The following is a 23,535-nucleotide window of genomic DNA, read 5'->3' as shown; positions in this document are numbered from 1 at the left end:
GTCGTCTGGTGAGGGCGGACGCCTTTGCCGTATAAGGCATTGGCCGTTGATACAATGTGGCTTGTATAACGCATACGCAGTAGATACGCAGGGAGGACCTATGCTCGTCATTCAACATTGGTCGGTACTGTGGGTAGCATCAGAAAACGCGAGTGAATCTTGGATCGTTGCTATTCTCATTATGGTCTACGAAACTCTACGAGGAGCATGGCCCAAGAGAACCCGGGCAATATGAACACAGCACATGTTCAGATATTACAGCACAAATGTCGAGATATGGATTCAAACAAGAAGTGAAAGCTTCAGGGGTTTATTCTGACCATGGTATCTTGTGATGTGAAAATATACGAAACCAATTTCCAACCGAGATCAAAAGAAAGCTCCCGAGCCCTAACCAAAGCCCCTGATACCGCATCATCATCATCATCATCCCTTCATGTATCAGACTCCCATGCACCTGTCTCGTCCTGGGCAATCCAAGAACCAAATGAATCGTAATATACGAGAATTTCCCCCTATTATGTATACAATCGAAAAGAAAGAGAGAGAAGATATCCTTCGTGAGGGCCCGATGTATGAATTCGTGCGTACCAGCCATGGTTGTTGATGCCAGCACCATAGCGGCGCCCTCGTAATTGACCCGCAGTGACAAGGGGGTGAAGTAGAAGCAGCGAGCGCTTGTTTTCCTTTTGATACCTTAAACCCCCATGATATGACCCTGAGGGAGACCACCATAAAGGTACCCGAGAAGACAGACAAGGAACCCAGTAAGCATCACGAATACGCAGGGCAGAACGGCGAAGCAGACATCCTTCAATCCCGGGGGTTTTTGCTGGCTGTGACAGACTCTGCGACGGGGCGTTTCGAAGTCGATGTCGAAGTCCTCGTGTGCGACGGTCCCGTAGCGACGGGGCAGGTCGAGGACGTGAGGCATTGCGAGGCCCAGCTCGAGGTCTTCCCGGCTGATCAGCTCCTCAAGCTCGTCGTCGGGAATGCGACTATGGAAGTCCTCGAAGGGGGTGTAGTCCTCATATCCGCGGCTCCTTGTGGCAACTTCGTCAAAGCCATCACGCGATGGGAGAACGGAAGGGTGACCCTGCGTAGCGCGAGTCTTGACGTCCAAGCGGTCCCGACCAAGGAACGGTGGGGTTGGGATGGGGTAAAAGGCCGTAATAGTTGGAAGATGGCCGTCGGCGTTATCGCAGTTGCTCTGGGACTCTGTCGCGCGGATTATGTCATCGTCCACTTCATTATTTGATAGTTGATCCTCGAGGCTCGAATTGTAATCCATTGTGTCCGCCGTCTCCTGTCCATTACTGGTATTTGCCCAATCGGCAGGAACTTCGGCAGGGAGCTCAAAAGGCATGTTGATGGTAACTTTGTTAAAACGTCGTGCACCGGCTTCAGGCAATTTGACAGGTTTGATGAATGTTGTGTGGTTGTTTCGCAATGAGAATTGTCGAGGTTCACACAGAGAGCGTCGGGGATATATATCGATGTTTCTTTTCACAACGGAGAAAGCAGTTCGAGCTTTCTTTCGAGTTTTCTCCTTTTTGTGCCGTCGGGTGTAAGCCAGCAAGAGACTGAACTCTATACGCTTTCTCCCATCCCCCACCAGACTTCATCGAACTATCCGAGGAAGCCGTGGAGTTTATTTGATACCTGCGAATTTTGCTCGTTTTGCTTGTTACTGCCAATATACTTGTGTGGTGGGATCTGGCGGAGCAACCGGTATGGCCATCTCCTGGGGCGGGATGTAGCTGTTGCTGAACTGCGACAGGAACGCTTGCCAGTCGAATTCACCGCCAAGATTGACCTCATTGAACTCGGGCGGGTAGTGCCCGCGCCCTCCCATGCTGGGCCCATGTATGTTGGACCACAGGTCTGGGCCGTTGGGAAACATGGACGGTGGTGGCGGTTGAGAAGCCACGGGTGGTGGCGGTGCCGAGGCTGGGGCCGGCGGAACCGAGTAGACGCTCGATACAGACGGCGATGCAGTGGAGGGCGGTGTTGGATGGGAACTAACGGGCTCCGGCGATTTGCTTTTGGCCGGGAATCCCATCCGAGCGACAATCTGTCGCATGGCTGTGATCAGAGGCGGGGGGCGCCAGTGTTCTCCCCAGCTGCGACTCGGCCGCCTCGCGAGCATCCCAAGCTTTGACGAACAAGGGGCTAAAGGCTAGTTGCATAGGGCTTCGCATCTGGCGGAGGAGCTGCCTACGCTCGTGGTTTTCGAAGATGGCCGCCCATGCTCGCTCGCACAGCTCCCCAGTCGTCCGAGTACGCAGATCTTTGACCAGGCAAATGTACGCCGGAAAGGGGAAGTGCAGAGCCGAGAACCAAAAGTAGCCCTTGAGAGTGTCGTTGGCATGAATGGTGCTGTCGTATTCCAGCAACTTGATGGCCTCGATGAAGAGTGCTTTACTCTCAAAGGGGGACAACGGAGCAGGGGTTTGCATGGCCGTCTTGAAAAACCCTGCGAGGACCTTGAGTTTGCACATGCTGACCCGTGTCATCATCAGCGTAAAGTAGTGCAATGGTACTTTGGGATCGCAGTATTTCAGGTATGTGTCTTCCATGTGTGTCGAGAGACGTTCCAGATAGCTTGATAAACGGTGATCGGCCAAGTTTGCGACTGACTGAGCCGGCTCCGAGATGACAGGTTTCATTTTGTCGGTTCCTGGGGCTTTGGAAAACTCCAGTCGTGTCAGGGAAAATATCATTTCCGTCGCGCCAGTATGGGGAGTTGGCGAATCTTTGGCATGGAGATGAAGGTCGGCATCGTTGATGTTCAATGGCAATTTGCAGTCACCGCCGGTGGATATGGCTGTCAGTGTAGAACCGGTGATCTCTCCGATTCGCCTATCAAACCCTGCTAGTGTCCACCACAACCTTCGTCTCTCTTCCACTTCGAAAGGCGAGAGATGGAACTGTTGCCCGTCACGATGAAGCCCCATGCGCCAGGCGAGACGGATGCCGATTCCAGTCAGACAGAAGAGTGACCTGGGATCAATGAATGGCCGGATTCCAAACTATAGCAAGGTTAAAACCGGTATGCCAAGAAGAGGATATGCAGCCAACCGAGACTTACGAGATAGAGCGTGTACGCTTGCAATATAGTCAAGTCCGGGTTCCGCATGAAACTTGCATTGAGGAGAGCTTGTTGACAAGCCATGTAGTACTTCTTGAGGAGGACAGCCCGCTCTTCGTTGAACATCTCTAGAACCTCGTCTTCTTGGAGAGAGGTTACCGCCATCAGATAGATTGCGAACATTAGCGCCTCGAGGCTCTTGGAGGTCTTCCCCAAGTTGGCGCTTGCCTCGATGATGCGACCTTGAAGTGTAGGGGTATGGGTCATCTTTAGTAGAGAGGACACATTGGTAAGGTATACCTGCCATAGCTGAAATATGTGTATGGCCGAGGGGTGTTGGTCTGTGATGCTTCGGGAGGAAGCTCCCACGACGAAGGGGAAGCCATCTGCGTTATCAAACATCTTGTCATAGGCAGTGTTGATGGTTGTGCCTACATCATCCTCGTCTGACGACTCCCTGTGCACTTCTTCTTCTTCTTCGACTGCGCGAAACTACCATCACATACACATTAGATCATGTGATCATGGACACGCTCAAGTACGGATTCACGGCGGCGCAAGAACACACCTCTTTTTGGAAAGGGAACCACTTGAATGTTCTAGAATCGGGAATCAGTACACTGCAACACGGACTCTACGCAAGTAAGCACTGCCAAGATATGTGTGCTGCTGACCTGGGGATGTGGGGAGTTTCGCCGGGCGAGGAGATCAAGTCGGGATCAGATCTCGCGGGCGACTCTCGCACTTTTATGAATTCGGAGTCCAGCTCGTCCCCCTCCTGGACGGTGCCGGGGTCCAGGATCTTGACGTCCGGCCCCAAGCCTTCGAACTCGATGCCATGCTGGGTGAGCATGGCCTCGTACTTCCTCAGGCGGTCGACCAGGTCTCGCTCAGGTACCCTCTTCTTGCGGCGCCTCGGAGGTTGCGGGGGGACGACCCGACACTCGACGCCGGCCTTGACGCAGTTGGAACATGGCTTGCTTTTGTCGCAGCGGACTTTGCGCTGCTGGCAGAGGATACAGGAATGGCCCCGGGTGACCTTCATTGTAGCATTCATGTCCGAGATTGGCTGGGCCTGCCGCGGGGCAGAAGGCCCCGATGGAGTTGTCTGCCTGTATGAGTCGCCATCGCCCAGCGTGGAATCGGCAGTGTCTGACATGATGGCTAGCTGGCGGGTATGTGTGGTGTAGTGGTTCCCTGGGGGCAAGATCGGTCCCGACGAGCCGCCAGGGGGGAAGTGACCCGTCAGTCAGCCGTATCGGATGGTCGCAAGATTGCGGCACAGAGTGATCCGATGCGTGCCTGCTTGGGATGGGCTGCTGCCAATGGCCCGGGTGCCTTCAGCTGTGGTGTTGCCCAGAGGCACAGCGATCTACCAAACCAACGACGAGTTCTATCGGTGTCGGGACCGAAAAGACCGGCAGTGCGACTCCAACCAGCGTATTGGCTGGACGCAGGCTGGGGCAGAAAAAAAACGAAAACCAGGGAAGTAGCAGCAGGCGGCGGCGTATGTAGTGGTTTGCTCAGTATCTAAATCAAAATAAATCAGGACAGGTAAATCGCCAAAACCAAATAGTCGCAAAAAGAGGCGGAGGGAGGCTTCGCTCGCTTCGCACTTCGGGATCGGCCTCAATTGATGAAAGATATCAGGTAGAACAATACAGAAGAATGGCGTCCGGTTTCCAAGTCCCGCCCCCGCAAATTGGACGCGAATCGTTCAACAGGGGCTCAGTTTCAAGACTGGTACTGGCACTGGCACTGGGCGCAATCGAGCAGAGATTGGCGGAGCGACGACATGTCAGGTCCTTTCATGTCCTTGCTGGCGTCGCCTTACTTGTCTGAGCAAGGAAGGAGACACAGAAGGTCCTGGGATTTGTTCGGCTGTTACACCCTGCACTCTGGCCGAGTGTGGTGTGCCAACCACCCACAAACTGCCACAAACAGCTCTGGATGGCCAGGATGGGTAGCAGTGGCAGCCTGGCAGCATACACTCGTAATGGATAGATCGGAAGGATTGGTCTAGTGCCCAGTGGCGTCTTTGATGCATGCAGTAGCCATGCCAGTATCACTCTTCACCTTGGCCACTCCAGCCAATTACGCGATGGAAGGGGATCGGTACATGTAATAGTCGCCAGGAGAGGACATGGGGGGGGCGCAGAAGAATGGGGGTAACGGTGGTCGGGTATGAGAGATGGTGGTATTCGCGACCAAGAGCTGCACGAGCAGGTGCTTCGGTCCCGAAATCCTTGTATTTCCGTCGCCTTGCTGGAAGGGGAATAGTCCCATGATGACATGATATCGGCCTCAGCCTTCAGGCTTCAGGTGCTCGGGGGTACGTACCTTGCTACTTTTAACGACGGCCCATCCGCTACTATAAGACTTTGAGAGCCGCCAGGGCATGCGAGTACAGCAGCCGCTACTTAGGAGATAGACCCCGGAGCACGTCCTGCAACGGCCGCAGGGCTCAATCTCGTCTGGCGGACCTTCCCCAACCTCACCTGCGGAACGATAATGCGCTTCCCAACTCGTGTGGCGTCCTCTCTCTGCCTGTATGCCTGTCCCTCTCGGTCGACCCAGCTTGGCTATCTATGTATTATGGATGCATGTATGGATGGCATGTTCCCAAGACCACTAACAAAAAGCAAGACATGTTCGTCTGCCCGTTTGTTAAGAGCAACCAAGAGCAACAACGGCGTTTACGGGCGCCGATGTGCCGTCTTATGCTGCCTTCTTGACCCCAAGGATCGGGTCGCTAGCTGTTCGTGAGGCGCCGTCATGGGTTGTGTGCCGGCACGGTCTATGACATGTCCGGATGCATAATATATTTCTTGTTCTCGCGTGGGCGAAGCTATATGTTGATAGCTCTGTATTCCTTCTGTACCTAAGCTAGCCATCCTTTCCAACAGATCCATGCCGCTCCCTTGAGACAAAGCTGCCCTTGCCATCCCTTGGCCTCCCGCACGGCTTGCATCGTAGGGTTCCAGCGCTATCCATATATCGCAACCTTTTGCCTGACCTGATTCTCTTTCGTCTTCTCCTTCTTCTGTTCTGGCCCACCCCTTGCTGTCAGTGTCGTTTAGAATTATGTCGTCCATAGACGCCCCAAAGGCTGCCGCGGCCACATCTGCGCCGACGGACCAAGCCCCGGAAGTAACAGGAGACGCAGATAGTCACGGGGCGGACAAGCCGACGCCAGCAGTTCCAGCTACTTCCGACCCTAGCAACTTGAATGGAGAAAGCAGCAAAACTGCCGTCCCTGGAAGTACCAAGGCTTCTAACACGACAGAGGCAAACAACACGCGAGGGCCGCGGAAAAGTAAAAGCGACAATGACTTCTCGTATGGGCGCATCAGCGTCGTCTCATACAAGGATATTAGCAAGATGCGGGAGAGCAGCTGCCAGACTGACCCCATCGCCACCTCGGGGGAGAAGACCGACGAAGCGGCTCCTCCAACAGCGCCGGTAGCTGCAGCTGCAGCGGCAGTAACAAAACCGGCATCCCCCACGCCGGAGCGGTCTCAGAATGAAGACCGTGCCACATCCAAGGGAAGCAGCACACTTACCGCCCACGATGGCAACAAAAACAGCCCAGTCGACATCGAAAAAGGAACAGAAACAGCAGCTGCACCAAACCAGGACCCTTCCAAGGAAGCGTCGCCACCAGGACCGCCTGGCCCGCCTGGCCCGCCAGGGGCGGACGATGACGAAGCAGAACGTAATTTCAAGCCCAAGACGCTCAAGTTCTGGGCCATCATGATATCCATCTTCATGGCCATGTTTCTGGTGGCCCTGGACCGCACCATCATCGGCACGGCCATCCCCAAGATCACCGACGACTTCCACAGCGTCGGCGACATCGGCTGGTACGGCTCAGCCTACCAGTTGACGACGGCGGCGTCACAGCTGCTGTTCGGCCGCATCTACCGGTTTTACAACATCAAGTGGTAAGTTTTCTAGTAACAGACCAAGTATGCCATCTCAACTGACCGTTTGAAATATAGGACATTCCTGGCAAGCGTCTTCATCTTCGAAGCCGGCTCCGCCATCTGCGGCGCCGCCCCCTCCTCCATCGTCTTCATCATCGGCCGCGCCATCGCGGGTCTCGGCGGCGCCGGCATCTTCTCGGGCACCATGATCATCATGATCCCCATGATCCCGCTGCGCAAACGGCCCATGTTCCAGGGCGTCTTCGGCATGGTCTTCGGCATCGCTTCGGTCATGGGCCCCCTCGTCGGCGGCGGCTTCACCGACGGCGTCACCTGGCGCTGGTGCTTCTACATCAACCTGCCCATCGGCGCCGCCGCCGTGGCCTGCCTGCTGCTGGTCCTGCGCCTGCCCGCCAAGAAGAAGGTAAACGCGCAGCCGGGCGTCTGGGAGCAGGTCCTCCGCCTCGACCCGCTCGGCACCCTCTTCTTCGTCCCGAGCGTGGTCTGCCTGCTGCTCGCGCTCCAGTGGGGCGGCTCGACCTACTCGTGGGCGAACCCGCGCATCATCGCCCTGCTCGTCGTCTTCGGCGTGCTCTGGCTCGCCTTCATGGCCGTGCAGGCCCTGAAGCCGCAGACGGCCACGGTCCCGCCGCGCGTCATCGGTAACCGCTCCGTCCTCGCGGGCGCCATCTTCATGCTCGCCATCGCGGGCTCCATGCTCATGACCATCTACTTCGTCCCGCTCTGGTTCCAGGTCGTGCAGGGCGTCAGCGCCGTCCAGTCGGGCATCTACACCCTGCCCTTCGTCCTCAGCCTCGTCGTCGCCAGCATCCTCAGCGGCATCGTCACCCAGCGCATCGGCTACTACGTCCCCGCCATGCTGGTCTGCCCGAGCCTCATGGCCGTGGGCGAGGGCCTCATGAGCACGTTCCGCGTCGGCGAGGTCGCGAGCCACTGGATCGGATACCAGTTCATCGCCGGCTTCGGCCTGGGCATCGGCATGCAGGCCAGCAGTCTGGCGGCGCAGACGGTCCTCCCCAAGGCCGACGTGCCGACGGGCATCTCCATCATGTTCTTTGCGCAGCAGTTGGGCGGCGCCATTTTCACCTCCGTCGGGCAGAACCTCCTGAGCAACTCGCTCGTGGACCAGCTGCGCAACGTGCCGGGCATCCAGCCCGACGCCGTCGTCGGCGAAGGCGCCACCAACTTCATCAACCAAGTCCCCGCCGACCGCAAGGACGAGGTCCTGCACATCTACAACGGCGCCCTGACGCACATCTTCCGCAGCGCCATGGGCATCGCACTCGTCGCCGTCGTCGCCGCCATGTTCATGGAGTGGAAGAATCTCAAGAAGACGGGGCCTCCAAAAGGGGGCCCGGCTCCCCCCACCACCCAACCGGCGGCGGCGGCACCTGCGTCCGATTCTGCTACGACTCGTTCCCCGTCTTCTCTGGGGCACTCAAAAGCGTCTCTGGACAAGTCCACCCCGTCATCGGTGCTTGTAGATGATGCGCCTACTGCAAAGAAGTCCCATGACGAACCCTCTGCGCCAGTCATAGCCCAAGGTACGGCGGTGCCAAACAAGCAAGCTCAAGATACGGGCGAGGTCAAGAAGTGACCAGCTCAGATTTAATGATTGATATCCGGGAGGGTTTTCATGTGGAGTTTCATACAGGGTCCATTGTTTGGTCGTAAAATGCATAATGGCGGCCACGGGTTAATGTACCAATAGCCATGACAATTGGCGCATAATACCAATTTTCCCAGTACTTTATGCCACTCAATAAGTTCATGTTTATATAAAATAGAACATACGCCATCACAGATAGTCGAATGATATTGGTTGACCGCAAGCTTTACCGGACCATGATCATTGCAAATAAGGATGCCCGTCAAGGCGGGTCACTGTGTCCCAAGAGTACGGCTAGGGTATAGAGAAAACCAATGAACCGTTCAACGCTGTTGTGGCCGATGAGGATGTAACGTGACAAGTCCATCCATCTCCTTCCTGAACCATCAGTTTATGTACCGCATCGCTATGATCCCCTAAATTCATTTCAGACGTGAATATCGTACGCAGGGTTAACCCGCCTTCATCACAGGCGCGCTGCCATTATCTCTTTCTTGAAAATCTTCACTCCCCAGACATCGTAGAAAGCGATATTCTCAATAATGTCCAATTTCTGCCACCGCTGGGGATTGCCATCATCTTCGTCACTGTCGCTTTCCTCGTCCCAGCGATCATCGGGAAAGGCAGGATAGTCATCCTCAACGCTTGCATTGGCCGGCGCGTTTGGGGCAACATCTTTGCCCTTGCCCTTCTTTTTCTTCTTCTTGGCATTCGGCAGATCCGTTCTGCGCATTATACGCTCAGCACGGTCATCATCTCCGATAGACAGCCACTCTAGCTTGAGTTCTGGGAAATGAGATATCGTGTCAATGATGAAGCGTCTCGTCTCGCGCATCACGGACAAGCACGTATCGTCGCTTCTAAACGATATGACATGAAGGGCCCGCATATTTATGAGCCCGGCAAGGTGCTGCAAGAATGTGTGCTACAGCGAGTTAGTGAAAGTATCGTAGCATCGGAGGCATAGAGCCATAGAGCCATACTCACCACGGACTTGATGCCCATAATCGCGGCTAATTCTTCAAGATTCTTCCCTTTGCGGCAGATCAGTTGAGTAGTCCTCTCGTCCGCGTCCCAGGTATCATCAGCGTCATTCCTGATCATCAGCCGCTTGATGGTGTGCATGTGTCTCTTGAGGGCAAACCGTCGAATTTGCTCCAGAGTAATCTTAGTCTTTGGGGCAAAACTTTCCGGTTTATACTTTACACTCCGCTCAAGCATAAACAGCTCGTGTACCTTCTCTAGTTGCGATACAAAGTGCAGGAACGGCAGTGACACGTGGTCTGTGAAGATCTTGACGAGCGGGAGAGGTGCCAATTTGTTCTCTTTGGCAAGCAGAGCCCAGATTGGGGCCTGGTTGCCGACATTCAGAAGCGTCAACTTTCTCAGAGTATGGAGATCAATGGCACGACCAAGAACCGATGCCTTGGTAGGAATAAGATGGAGACTCAGAGACTGCAGAGCTATGCCCCGTGTGCCACGAATATATGCACTGATCTGACGACGGAGCTCCTCCTTGTCGTCCACAGTGTGTGCATCGTGGCCGTCTCCGGCATCTTCAAGTTCGGCCTCCAGGATGTTCATGTCGTGTTCCTTGTCGGAAATTTCGAGTGTCTTCAGCTTCTCAGCCGCGTCTTGCAGCGAAGCATTGCTTAGTTTTTCATCCGAATCTGGCGCATTGTGGACTTGTAGGAGCTGTGAGTTTTGGGCAGCACCAGGGCTCTGACCCAAACACACCAGAGGAGTGCCCGTAACCGCCGGGCGTAGGTCTTCAAGCGCTGGGTTCGAATCACTTGGATGAAAGGCAGCTGGCTCAACAGTAGAAATATCGATATGTGTCGCCTCAGCCTTACTAACGACATCGCTGTTGACATCCTCTTGTTGCTCTACCAGCTGCTCCTCGGGCGCCGCTACATCGATATCTTCTGGTCTCGTCTCATCCTCGTCATTCTGGACTTTGGGCATAACGCTGCTCAGAGCTCCTTCGGCAACTGTTTCAGCATCGTCGTTTTCGGAATCTGCCGCATACCCATTTAGGCCGCTGCTACTAGGGCCCGCGCCGTCTGCAGCAGCTCCTTCGCTAGTTAGGTCCTCTTTGAAAGCAACATACTTCTTTGCTGCTTCAACCATCAACTCCAAAGTTTCCTGGCGTTGAGGCGTAAGTGTACGGCTGCCATCAACGCCTATCATCAACCGCTTGGCCACGTTTGCCATGGAACTGATAAAGCGGTGGCTCGCATCCTGGGTCGTCAACTTTGCTTCCGTCTTCTTTTCCTTGCTGGTTGGTGATTTTCTCGGAACAAAGGGCTCAATATCGAAGATGCGACCCAACACCGACTCCTGTATTTTCCGCTCTTCCTGAGCTCGGAAGGCTTTGGCCGGTCCGCTTCCGTCATCATAACCCGAGGACACGGGGATGACTTGGAAGTCATCATCTTCGTCGGACTCATTAGGATCGACGAGGCATGGTTTTCGCGCCTGGGTTGCCAGAGCGTCCGAAAAGGAGAGCTTAAGCTTTTTCAGCGTGGAAGAAGAGTTTCCGATACAGTTCTTGATTTCAGTCGCTATGTCGAGACAATCAATATCAAGAACGGCAAGGCTTTCGAGATTTCGAAAGCCACCAATTGTTGATGGCTCTTTCTCGGTACTTGTCTGCTTCTTCGACGGCTTGGTCTTCAGGCTGTGCTTGGCGGCAGGCGCGTGGCTTGCAGCAGGTACAGGCGCCGGAGGAGGAGGGCCCCAAGTGACGGTGCCAGGGCCCCCAAAAATGGATGTAAGGGTCGCTCCACCAGCGATTTCTATAGAGGGAACCACTGGTAAGGGCGGGATGTGTGCCGCGGTTGGCATAGGCATGGTGGTTGATAGCGAGGAATAGTAAGGTAGTGGCGGCGGCGGCTCATATAGAGAGCCGCCCGACTGCATGCGAAGGTGGACATGCTTCAAAGACGAGATGTTGTGTAAGGCTTTGTAGACCGGCCTGCTTAACTCAACGCGGATGTTCCAGCGGAAGGAGTCAAGAGAGGTAGCCTTCCGTAACGTGAGTAGCAGCAGCGAGTTCATAAACTTGCCACAGCTCACGCCGAAAAGGTACGGCTTGTAGGCGTTCTCGGCTTTGTCTCCAGCCGACAAAGTATCCAGAGAGATATCTCGAAGGTGCTGCGCATAGTTGTACTCGCTGGTGACAAACGTATCCAGTCCGCCGGCCAGTCCATCTATGGGCGAATCGAAACTCGGGTCGTCCTCGTCTGGAAAGACAATGTGGAAGTTGCGGTAGAGCTGTGCGGCGGCAAGCTCACGGAAGCTCTTGCAGACGAGCGAGAGGCAGATCAGATCGCACTGCGAGCACTGCACAAATGAAATCAGGTGTTAGTTCAGGGTGACCGCTTGCGGGTAAGCTGGAGATAGAGCACTTACGTTGCTGAAGATTTCCTTCTGTAACTCTTCGGGCAGGCTTACAAGGCGCGAAACTTGGACAGGCTGCTGAGTCGCAGTGGCAGGCGCGGCCTCGCCAGCAGCCGGTGCCTTGCCTGAGGCTCCGGGCGCCGCTTCCACATCCATAGTTGGCTTGGGCGCAAATGAGGCGGGCAGTTGAAGTAATAGATGCGATGAAAGAAATAATGTCTTGGAGGGCCCAAGACAGGGAAAGAGCACGAGGTAGGAAGCCGATGTGTCAGGGTTGAAACAAAGGCTCTTGGTGCTCAATGGTACTGAGTAGTTGGAGGGCGGGTGGTGGTGGTGATGTATCGATCAAACACCGGTTCGGGCACTCCAAGTAGCTGGCGACGACAGTAACTTGTTGCGCGCGCGCATACGAGCATCTGGTCAGGGATGCTGATAGGGCAGTCGCGAATGAGCTGGTCTTGGGTCTCGGGTCTTGTGGTGACGACAGTCCAAAGCGAGTAGATCTGATCAATGGGGTTGAAGGGGTGAACTCTGCTCGACGTAGGCCATGGAGAAGCCGGGGCAGATGTCCTCGCGTTTCCTCCTCGAGCCTTGCTTTCCTGCACTTCACGGCCTTTGCCGTCAATTCGTCGCTTTCGAAAGTCAATTACTACGTAAAACACGTTATTGAGTTGAGCAGGCTACTTCAATCAATCGATGGACGGCTCGAGACTGCGGGGCAAGGCAAGGTACTCGACGATCCGCGCCAGGGCAGGCCTAGGCTAGTGCTAGTTGATGTCTTGCACGGGGTACCAGCCGTCAGACAACCATGGACATTGTTGCATCGAGTGGCTGTTCGACTCGGCAATGGAATATCCAGCCTTGTGGGCTGAGTATGAACACGAAATGAATATGCCTGAGATCCAACAACTGCGGGTGATGTGTTCAGGTCGCCTAAGATGCTGCTGTATCGGCGAGACTAAGAGGGCACCCAAAGATTTGATGATGATGTGTTGACCAAAATCCACCGTCCTTTGCGCTCTCAAGCTGAGGTACTGCTAAGAATAGTGGAACAGTAGGCCGTAGGGTAGGGTAGGCGGCAGGGCGGGTCGAAACAATCGAAAACATTCAGCAGGCAGGCAGGCCCCGGGGAAGTTTTAATAATGGGTCTGGCACAGTGGGTAGGTTAATACCTACAAATGCCATGTGAGTCTCCTTGCCAGTCAGTACGGGCAGAGGCAGGTCCTTGACTGGGTGCTATGTTCCAGTCAACCTACTATTATTATTTTTTTGCTTGTTGGAATCAACGTTGTCCCTCAAGCAAATATCCACACGTATGCACTACCATAATTACGAAGGTAGCTGTTTGATCCCAGTCCCGATTTCGCAGGAAGCAGACGGGGACAATAGCATTGTTTTCTTTGTGAGTACGATACGGTAGTCCTGGTACCAGTCTCGTCCGAATCACGACTATCATGGCGGCCATGCTCCTCGCCAGGCTAGTACCGTTCCTACACCATCTTGGGGGCATCCTGCAGCAAGCAAAACCGGCTGCGGCCATCGACACGCCTGTGCATGCATGTATGGACGCATTAACCTAGTCTCCTGTGTCTCTATGAGATCCACAGGTCCTCTCCGGTGATGTGTTTGTCGCAACATACCCATCTTAGATACATACTTACATACGTACATGGTACATTCGCAAACTGCTGTCATGATTAGCAAAACAACTGAGCATCTGTGCGTTAAGCTCTATGATGAACCTCAAACAGGCGTAGAGGATGAAGAAGACAAGAAAAAGAAGAAGAGGAAGAAGAAGAAGACGATCATCACAAGCAATACGATCAGGACCGCACTAGCTCCTCGACTTCATGTCACCACCAGGAACCAGGACAGGCAGGCTAGCAGCAGGCAGGCTAGCAGCAAGCAGCTAACAGACCAGTACCTACAGTAGCATGTTTTCTATCTTTATCCCTGCATCCCACTAGCGAGGGGCTCTTGGGGCTGTACTGTACCCAACGATCGGTCGACAGGGTCTCCACCTCCTCCAGTCGGCAGGGCTGTGCCGCTTAAGACTCTGGACCCTCTAATTAGCCCGTCACCACATAAAGTCAGTTCTCGCCTCAACGGCTTCAGCCGGTCGTCGTCGTCACATCATCTCCCATCTCCCCCAAACCACATGGCTTCTGAAAGCGGAACGAACACCTTAATAATACCCCGAGACTCGCCAACTATCACCGTCTCACTCGATCGCCAGTCCCTCGTTTGAACTTCCTGTACGGATTGTGGTTGGTCTTTTTGCCTATCTACATGTTCCACTCGTGTCACGCGTTTGACGATTGCTGCTCGTCTCACTCTCGCCTACCCGCTCCGTTCCAAGATACCCCGATACCCCGTACATAAAGCAGTCCCCCCACGCTCCAGCTGTCTCTCATTCCAGACACCCAAACCTCCTTTGCATATCCAGGAAAGCACGCAGTAATACTACACCATGGCCGAAGTAGAGGACCGCCAATTCAACTCCCTGGCCGAGCGAATAGCGGCCCTCAACCAACAAAAGAACTTTAGCAGCAATGGGAAGCGAGCCCCGCCCCCTCCTCCTCCAGGTCGCCCAAAGTCCGAGGCGCCCACGAGCAATGGCAGCGCGAAACCACTTATTCCTGCACAGCAGCCGCGAAACCCAGTAATTCCGGCCAGGCCGCAAAAGAGGGAGAACAACCCGCCGCCAGCTTTGCCCCGGCGCACGACGAACGATGTAGATGCGACAGGCACGCCGCCGGGCATACGCCCGCCACCGCCGCCTTTGCCTACACGCACAAACACCCAGTCCTCCCTTAACTCGCCAGCGCTGCCCCCGAGGCGGCCGTCGACGCAGACTCTCGGCACTCGGAGAGGCTCGAATGCCTCCGACATGTCGCATATGTCAGTCATGTCGAATCTCTCCCTGAACCAGATATCCTCGCGCACGAGTACCACGTCCACCGAGACCCAGCCCGGTCGCAAGCTGCCACCCACCCTAGACCAAGCGAAGCTCCCACCACTTCCACCTTCGCGAAAGGATCGAGAGGCTGCCCAGGAGGCCGCGCAAAGAGATGCCGGCGGGGTCGCCCCTATGAGGTCGATTAAATCAGCACCGGTGGTGCCACAAGTCCAACAATCCCCAAGTCTGCCCCCTAGGCTCCCATCAAGGCCGGTCAAATCCCCGCCGCAGCCGAACAATGCCGTGAGCCAGGCCCGGCGTCTTCCTCCTCCACCCTCGGGCGGGTATTCCAGACCTGGGTCCACCTTCGAATCCAACCGGCCCAACGATCGGGTGCCGGATTCCCCACCCCCGGTTCCCGTCAGCTCACGCCCCTCGATGGCCCAGATCGATGCGGTTGCGACACGAGCTGCTGCGACACAAGCTGCTGCGGCCGCCGTCGTATCATGTCTCATCTGTCGCGACTTTTCTCGGCCCGATGCCGTTGCTGCGCAATTCCCAAACCACACTCTACCGCGAAACGACCCGGTGGGCTATCTGGCCAACGTACTCTGCGGCTCGTTCCCATCAGCTACGGACAAGGCGCGTGCCATTTTCACCTGGTGCCATCATAACATCGCCTATAACGTGGAGGAGTTTTTCGGCAAGTGTATCAAGGGTCGCAGTGTGGAGGAAACGATATTTCACGGAAAAGCAGTGTGTCAGGGCTACGCCGAGGTATACCAATCAATCGCGCGACGGGCAGGTCTACAATGCGTTGTGGTCGGAGGCCATGGAAAGGGATATGGCTACACGCCCCTCAAGGATGGAGAGGCGCCGCCCCCACGAGACCCCAGTGGCCACGCTTGGAACGCGGTCATGATCGACGACGGCGAATGGAAGCTGCTCGATGCCTGTTGGGGCGCCGGAAATGTGGGCGACGGAACGTACAACAAGGCCTTCAAGCCGGAAATGTTCTACCTATCCAATGAGCTATTCGGCCTTAAGCATTTCCCGAGCGACAGTCGCCACTTCTACCGCAGCGACGGCAGCATCCCTACCTGGGAGGAGTACATGATCGGCCCCACCCGTGCCGAGAAGGCGGTCTGCTACGGCACGGCGACGGACGAGGGCCTTTCGGCCTACACCTTCAGCCCGGCCGAGAAGCACATCCGGGTCAACAGCGGCGAGGTGGTGCGGTTCCAGTTCTCCAAGGTCTGCGAGCACTGGGTGCCCGAGAAGCACGGGCGGGGCCCCAACTACCTACTCATGATGAAGATCCGCGGGCTTGACGGCCGGAAAGACGACCTCGTCGTGCTCGAGACGGACGGCTTCTGGTGGTGGACCGACATCCGCGCCCGCGACCTTGGCGCCCCCGGCCAGAAGATCTGGCTCTATGGGCTCAACCGGCTCAACAACAAGGACGTGCGGGGGCTCTCGAAACAGGAGTATTTGCGTACGATAGGCTCCGGGTCTTACAGCATGAGCTGGGAGTGTTATTTCGAATGGGAGTTGGTGTAATGAGTGTTACATGTCCAGAAGGAGGAAGTGAAGTTGGACCATCGAATAGCAAGCCTTATATGTTTAACGATTACGCTTGGACGACCAGCACTTGAAACGGCTGGAGTCCTCTACTACATAGGTTAATAAAATATTCTCTAACTCTCACTATGGAATGGACCATCGTCGATCAAGTGTATGGGCTTGTGGTGCCTTGCCCCTGTGTATTGGCCGGGCTTATGGAACCAAGACCGGACCCTCCCTCCCTCACCGCAACATGTTAATCAACAACAAGTGGCACGAGCGGGTCGGTCACACATTGCCATGGACCAACTTACATATATTGAAACTGCTCGTCGCCGTACATACAGCAGCAACCGAACAACAACAAGGCTCCATTAGTGTAGTGGTTATCACCTCGGATTCTGATTCCGGTAACCCTCGTTCGACTCGGGGATGGAGCTCACTTTTTTTTAACTTTTCTATTGTGGTCCTTTTTGTCTCCTTGTCTTGCATGCCCCTCTACATGGATAGGGGTTGTCACTGAATCCAGTGTGCATTTTGCCTTGAGAGAGTTTACAGACTGGTGGCAGGTGCTCGCCTCTTTCTATTATTATTATCACCTTTGCATGCGTGGGGACTTCCTGCCTGCACATGGCTTGAACGTCAATATGTTTTTACGCATGGAGCCTGGTGGCTATCAGCCCTGCTTGCCCAGGTAATAGGGGGCAGAAAGGAACAACCCCAGCATCGCCATTTAACCAAGATAAACGACACAAGAAACCTTGTTTCATAGCTATCCGTGAAGAAGAGAAAGCAGAACAAACAACAGCCAATGATATGGCAATAATAGCCTATCAACACTACCAGCAGATATCTCCAGGCGTAATCTATCAATTCTCGCCGAGGGAAGGGGGGGCCAATAGAAAAGTGACAAGAGCAATCGCTGTACCTACATGCTTGATTAACTAATATACATATTCGTGAGTAGCAGTTAAGTACGCGTTAAGTTTGTCCAACACATATCGCCGTGATTCTGTTCTGTTGTTCTTACTACTATGGGCACACCAAGTCGGTCGGTTCTAATAGAGGCACTGCAAATGCCCAGTCAATCATCTCCCTCTTCATCCTTCATAACCCCGAGCTTCCGCACTGCCTCTTCCAGTTGCTCAAATAGTAGTAGTAGTTCCTTCACCTCTTTCCCTCTTCGCTTTCCCTTCCCTTCTTGCTACGCCGTCCACCTGCGTCGACATTAAATCGTCGACAATAACTTCACCTGCCCCATCAATATCATTGCCGTCTCTGTCGTCAGCGCCTGTACCAAGGCAAGGGTCAAGTTCATCAGAGACTAGATTCCACGGGTCGCCGGTCCAGTCCTACTGGAACACGAAGATGACGCCCATGCGGTCCACCGAAATGGTCATGGTGTAGGGCACCTCGAGCACGGCCACGTCGAGGACCGAGTCGAGGTGGCTGCGCAGGAGCCGCGCCTGCTCGGCCGAGATGACCGTGTGCCGCGCCGGCTTCTCCTTGACCTGCTTCTTCTGAGCAGCAGCTGCTTGCTGCGCTGCGGAGGAAGAGGAGGATGAAGCGGGTGCGCCGTCTCCGTTCCGGCCACTCTTCTGCTGGTTCGCGGGCGTCGTCGAGGAATTGCTGTTCTTGGGGACCCGCTCCGTAACGATGGTGAGCTGTGGGTTGTTCGGCGCAATCTGGGAGTGGAAGACGGGCTTGGGGTCGTCGCCGAGGAGGCCGCTAAATACCGTCGACTGGTCCACCCGGTTGAGGTCCCAGAAGCGCAGCCGCTTGTCCGCACACCCCGTGATGATGTACCCGTACCGGACGTCACGCTGTTGCTCGTCCATGTTGGCACTACCCACAACCATGGCCCGTACGCAGCGATCCGTGACGGTGCTGTTGCTGGACGGCTCAATATTAGTGGCAAACCGACCCAGCATGCCTTCGGGCTTATCTTCGTCCACGCTCCAGGCTTCGTACTCCTTCGGTCCATCTTTGGAGGAGGAACCCGCGGCCCGGTAGATCTCTCGGCACTGCGTCTTCTCAATGTCCCAGACTGTGACTTCCTGAAGGCCGGTACCCCCTGCCACGCAGACCCATTTGCCTTTACCACGGCTAGGGTGGAGAGCAAGTCGTTGAATCGGGAGCTTTCCAGGCATGCCCCAGGACTTCAGCCGCACGCGGAAACGCAGATCCCAGAAGTCGAGCACACCATGCGACGTACCGAGAAGTAGCCAATAGCGCTTACGGTCGACTACGAAGCAGGTCGGGGTGCCATGGTGGACAGGGTTCTGTAACTCGTACATCGGCGACATCGTCCGCAGGTCTATGGCGAGCACGCGAGAACGGTTGGTGGCCAGCAGGAGGACGGAGGGCATGTCCGTTTTGTAGTGTGTGCACCATACAGCGTGCTCATCCGGAGGCAGCTGGTACTCGCGGAGCAGACGTAGGCGGAGGTACTTTGTCGAGCTTTCAGTCGCCACTGTATCCACCTTGACAATATGGACTGATCCGTCAGTTGCACAGCTCACGAAGCTATGCGTGTACTCGATGAAACACAGAGCAACGACCCTAGCGCCTGCTGCGTGTCTATGAGTTTGCCGCGAGCGGTTCGAAATGTTCCGTTCGAGGCGCGAAGAGTCCCAAATCTTGACGGAACCGTCATCGCCGCCTGTGATGAAGAACACATGATCTGGGGAGGGGACGATGCGGTTGATCGCACTGGTATGCTCTGCAAAAGTCGCAACCAGTCTGCCCGTAGGCCGCCAGGCCTCGCTCGTTCCTTGACCGTTGCCTCGGCTGGGCTTTCTCGTGGAAATTGGCTGGACCAAAGGACCAAATTCCACAACGTCGTGCGGGTAGTTGTCAATATACATATTGTTCAGCATATTCAGAACAGTAGGGTCGTTTCCTTCGTATGAATGCGACGCCTTCTTTGCGGTTGCGCCATCTAGTGTCTCGTCAAAATTATTGGGCAGGTTGATCTTCGGCGGCGGATTGGGTGAGAAGGGGCCCTCGACTTGGCCGAAGGCATTAGTCTCGGTCGTTCCAGTCTCAGGGATGGACCGGTTGGTGTCTTTCCTGTTAAGTAGGTCTAATGCGCTTGACTGAGGACGAATCGCCCGCCTCGTGGAGAACGGTCGATCCAGCGAAGACACATCGTCGTCTCTGACCGATGTGCGCCCGCGTGATGCCGAGGACGCCCGCCTAGAATCATCATAGCTAGCACGTCCATCAGTCGGCGATCCGGGCTGGAGTCGAGTTGGGGACATGGTGCCCCTATCTATGGTAGTATGCGGAGAGATCGCTATCGCCTCGCTCTGGCCGCTGAGCCTTGATCGGTGGCTGTTTATAGCAGCACGCCGCCTTCTCCCAACAGGTTCATCAATGGTCATGGACGCATCCAGGAGAGCATCAGCTATCGTATATGGGCCTTTGCCTGGATCGGCTGGGCTCTCAAGGGGTGGTCTGGAAGGGTCATCTAACGAGGGAGCCTCGTCAAACAGTATGTTTTGGATCGGGCACTTCATCTGATCGCGTAACTGGATGATATCGCTAAGTCCAGTAGATGTTCCCTCGGTGACTGTTGGGCTGCTCTTCATCCGGCTCAAGCGCCAGATAAACTCCCGCAGCACCAGTAATTTGAACTCGTCTCCTTGTGTCATGCCGTAATTGCGCAGGCGTGAGAGCCATTGGTCGTCTTCTTCATTCTTCGCCACCCGGCTCATTGAGAGGGGTTGCGGCTCACGAGTTTTTGATGCCACGCTCGTGGAGGAGAGGTTAAAAGTCGACTGCCTTTGCTTCATCACAGTCTTCCAGAAGAGCCCCTTGTCCGTCTTCTGGGCCCATACCATGGCTTGCTCAAAAACCGTACGGGATAGAGGTTTCTTCAGGGCTGCCAGGAGGCCAAGTTCGGAAAAGTCGGGAATGATGGCGGTTTTTAGTAAGGGCCTTATTTGCGGCAAGATTATGCATCTTTTATCCGAGTGCGAAAGGTGTCTCGTTGAGTTGGCCAAGTATTCGGCAGCCGATTCGCGGATCCATATGTTGGGATGCACAGTAAAGCGGCCCACGATATCGATCAGCTCCCATGTTTTGGTCCTAGATAGAAGACCAAGATTCGCAAGCTCGGCTAAGGAATGCAATGCAGCCTGGACGACGTGTTCCTCTGGGTCTGTAAGTGCCTGGACCATCAAAGGTAGGTTGAACTCTTCCAGGCTCGTGCTGCCAAAGTAGGTGGCAATGCCCACAATGGTGTCGAAGAAGGCACACTTCAGCATCCAATCTTTGTCGTTCAGGTAGGTATTTAGATGCGTCAGGATGATGTCGTTCGATTCCGCCTCCCCGAAAAACTTACACAGCTCTGGGACGGAGCTCAAGAATGCTCGACGAACAGATGCATCAGCGTCTTCTACTAAGGCCTTTGCGTGCGTTTCGAACAACCTTGCCAACTCTTTCCTAGAATTGTCGAACAGCGTGACAAAGGCTGTCTCCGCATCACTACTTCCTTCCACTTCGGGGTCCGCCATCGAGATCGACCCTTCTTCTTTGAGTATGTTTGTCATAGTCAGAAACTTGGAGGCCGTAGTAGCCAGCCTGCCGAGACACGACGCATAAGTCGCTCTCATCAAGGGGGTTGGCTCTCGGCGCTCCTTACCCACCGACGTGAGCCGTGATGCCCCAGCTAGAAACACCTGCATACGCGGAATGATGTATTCTGGGAACACGTGCGCATTTACGGGCGTGATGACAGTGACCATAGCCAGCAGCTCGGTTACTGAGCGCAAAGCCGCTATAGCCACTATGTCGACTTCATCGTTCAAGAGCATCATAAGGTAGGGCAAAACTCGGTCCAACCTGGCCTCATCGGTTAGACGTTCTGCAAAGGCCAACAGGAGGTCGCACGCCCTCACTTTCGGGGCGGAACGAGCAGTATTCCGTAGCGATGCTACCACCACAGAAAGGAAGATAAGGTTACCATCGTCAGCAACAGGTTGGGGAGTGATTGACGTATAATGTTCATTATTCGGAATATTTAGCCGCACTGGGAAAAGACCGAGGCCCAGCCGCGGTGTAAAGCGGGCGATTTCCGGTGATGACTTCTTGTCCTGATACCCCAGAAAGTACGAGATCTTGTCGAAGTCCAGGTAGATTCGGTCTATCCGCTCGTCGGCCTCGCCAAGATTCTTCGTCGGGCCAGAGATAGGGGCACGTCCAGATGAGGGATCTGTGATCAGTTCCATATACTGGTGCAGGAAGCTGTAGAAGTATTCCGGAAAGACTCTGCCCTTGAAGTACTCAAGGTACTGCTCAGCCGAGTAGCGCTTCTCTGGCTCGAGGGCCAGCATGCTCGAAAGCATCTCGCGCAGGCCCTGATCCGGTATGCGGCTAAGATGGGAAATGACAGGGTCAAACTCGCCCCGGCGGTATTTGTAGAGCTGGCTCAGTGTGAAGATGGGCGTCTCGAGGAATAGTTCAGCAATAACACAGCCAGCACTGAAGATGTCCATGGCCCAGGTAATGCCATCGTCCTCGTTGGACTCCTCCTCGGGGCCAAGGAACCGCTCGGGCGCGATATAGCATGTTCGGCGGGTCGATATGTCGAAGAAGTAGGAGTACAAGGCTGGGTTGTTGTCGGGCAAGCGAGCGGGCTTGAAGTAGCCGGTGAAATCGGTCAAGTACAGCCAGTTCCAGGACGTGACGAGGATGTTCTCCGTCTTGATGTCGCCGTGATAGATATCCCTAGCATGGCAGTCGCGCAGGGCGCATAACAGCTGAAATGCGATCCATTTCTTCTCGATGTCCTCCAGGAAGGGTCTCGTCGACAAGCGGTCGTAGAGCGAGCTGTACAGCCACTGTCGAAGGAGGTAGGCGTTCGTCTCGGTTTCGAAAGCGCGTTCGAAGCCGAGGGCGTTGGGGACGTCTCGGAGCTTATCGCGTTCGCGCATAATTTTGTCGCCGTACGACTTGAGTGACATGGGGGTGTGCGGTTTGACGGTGACCTTGGCGAGGAGGAGGCCATGGTAGTTTCGGGCGCGGATGCTCTTCATGAAGCGGGCGCTGTTCATCGACTTCTCGTGGACAAGGTCCGACAGCTCGGGCACGTCTATGCCGGCCTGGCCGGCATACGGCATGGTAAGGGAGTAGCTTTGCCCCATGTTGAAGAGCGCAAGGAAGGTCGCATCAGGATGGGCTGCGAGGAGTCGGTGAGGTCGCGCTGAAGGGAGGGAGCGCAGCTCATCCTTCTCCTAGTAGGAGCAGATGACGCATCACCATGTGACTCTACAGCTACAATATCGATAACAAGACAGACAGTGCAAGAGAGTGTGTTTTCGTTTGACCGGGCGGGGCAGTTCAGCTGTAGGGTGGCGGATTAGATTAGACGGCGAATGGTTCACGAAGGAAGGCCGCACCGGATTGTGATTGTTTGCCTGCTCTCCATCGGAGCTACTGCACACTGCACTGCACAGCTGTCCCGCCTAATTGATGCGCAGCTGATCGGCCCTGACGTAACGCCGGGAGCCCAGACCGATGTGACAGGGATCTAGGTTAGGTTAAGCTCCTCTGCACCTGGAACGTCAGTCAGTCAACAACCAGATGCGGATCCAGGATGTGTATAAGTAAGTACATGCATGTGCGTATCAACACATTCCTTTTCCCATGGATGTCAGAAGATGCAGCATGTGTGCCGTCACAAAAGACGTATGGGAAGAAGCAGCAGTCGCTAGGTGGGGTTACGGTTACATATAACGTATCGTTCAATGCGGGGCTCATGAGAATGAAATAATACCGCGCAGCTTCATCTCAAGGTTGAGAGGGTGAGAAGCTAGGTATGTATTTGCTCATCGAATAGAGACACTATATACTACGGAACCAACAACTGATGACTGAATATATTGTCGCATACCTAAGTACTGAGCACAATACGCAGGGCAACGATCACTAGGTGAATAATACAAGCGAGACAGAAGAGATGTCCAACACAACAGTCATAATACTCTGGATCGGTGCTTGCATTCAAGCACTATGCCAA

General features: G+C 54.9%; 6 protein-coding genes across 6 annotated transcripts; 3 read left to right on the top strand and 3 right to left on the bottom strand.

Moving 5' to 3' along the window:
* Positions 1–697: 697 nt before the first annotated feature.
* On the bottom strand, positions 698–4,250 carry PG986_005823 (Aurofusarin cluster transcription factor aurR2; the record flags this gene model as incomplete). Its single annotated transcript, XM_066842045.1, has 6 exons — positions 698–1,549; positions 1,703–1,950; positions 2,027–3,032; positions 3,092–3,583; positions 3,660–3,711; positions 3,766–4,250. 6 exons carry the CDS (start codon positions 4,248–4,250, stop codon positions 698–700), a joined length of 3,135 nt encoding a protein of 1,044 aa, XP_066701907.1.
* Positions 4,251–6,175: 1,925 nt separating this feature from the next.
* PG986_005822 (MFS general substrate transporter) lies at positions 6,176–8,635 on the top strand (the record flags this gene model as incomplete). The annotated part of the gene is made up of 2 exons (XM_066842044.1): positions 6,176–7,035; positions 7,093–8,635. 2 exons carry the CDS (start codon positions 6,176–6,178, stop codon positions 8,633–8,635), a joined length of 2,403 nt encoding a protein of 800 aa, XP_066701906.1.
* Positions 8,636–9,113: 478 nt separating this feature from the next.
* Positions 9,114–12,205, bottom strand: PG986_005821 (uncharacterized protein; the record flags this gene model as incomplete). The annotated part of the gene is made up of 3 exons (XM_066842043.1): positions 9,114–9,572; positions 9,635–11,992; positions 12,062–12,205. 3 exons carry the CDS (start codon positions 12,203–12,205, stop codon positions 9,114–9,116), a joined length of 2,961 nt encoding a protein of 986 aa, XP_066701905.1.
* A 1,298-nt stretch (positions 12,206–13,503) lies between these two features.
* On the top strand, positions 13,504–13,982 carry PG986_005820 (uncharacterized protein; the record flags this gene model as incomplete). The annotated part of the gene is made up of 3 exons (XM_066842042.1): positions 13,504–13,609; positions 13,657–13,666; positions 13,751–13,982. 3 exons carry the CDS (start codon positions 13,504–13,506, stop codon positions 13,980–13,982), a joined length of 348 nt encoding a protein of 115 aa, XP_066701904.1.
* Positions 13,983–14,519: 537 nt separating this feature from the next.
* On the top strand, positions 14,520–16,508 carry PG986_005819 (Kyphoscoliosis peptidase; the record flags this gene model as incomplete). The annotated part of the gene is made up of 1 exon (XM_066842041.1): positions 14,520–16,508. One exon carries the CDS (start codon positions 14,520–14,522, stop codon positions 16,506–16,508), a length of 1,989 nt encoding a protein of 662 aa, XP_066701903.1.
* A 1,355-nt stretch (positions 16,509–17,863) lies between these two features.
* PG986_005818 (ubiquitin-binding serine/threonine protein kinase VPS15) lies at positions 17,864–22,660 on the bottom strand (the record flags this gene model as incomplete). The annotated part of the gene is made up of 1 exon (XM_066842040.1): positions 17,864–22,660. One exon carries the CDS (start codon positions 22,658–22,660, stop codon positions 17,864–17,866), a length of 4,797 nt encoding a protein of 1,598 aa, XP_066701902.1.
* Between the last annotated feature and the right edge of the window lie 875 nt (positions 22,661–23,535).

Source organism: Apiospora aurea (assembly GCF_038362705.1).
Source record: "Apiospora aurea strain CBS 24483 chromosome Unknown utg000004l_segment0_segment0, whole genome shotgun sequence".
In the NCBI taxonomy this organism is placed as follows: domain Eukaryota; kingdom Fungi; phylum Ascomycota; class Sordariomycetes; order Amphisphaeriales; family Apiosporaceae; genus Apiospora; species Apiospora aurea.
Note: the sequence above shows the minus strand (reverse complement) of the source record. Positions and strands in the feature narration are given on the sequence as shown.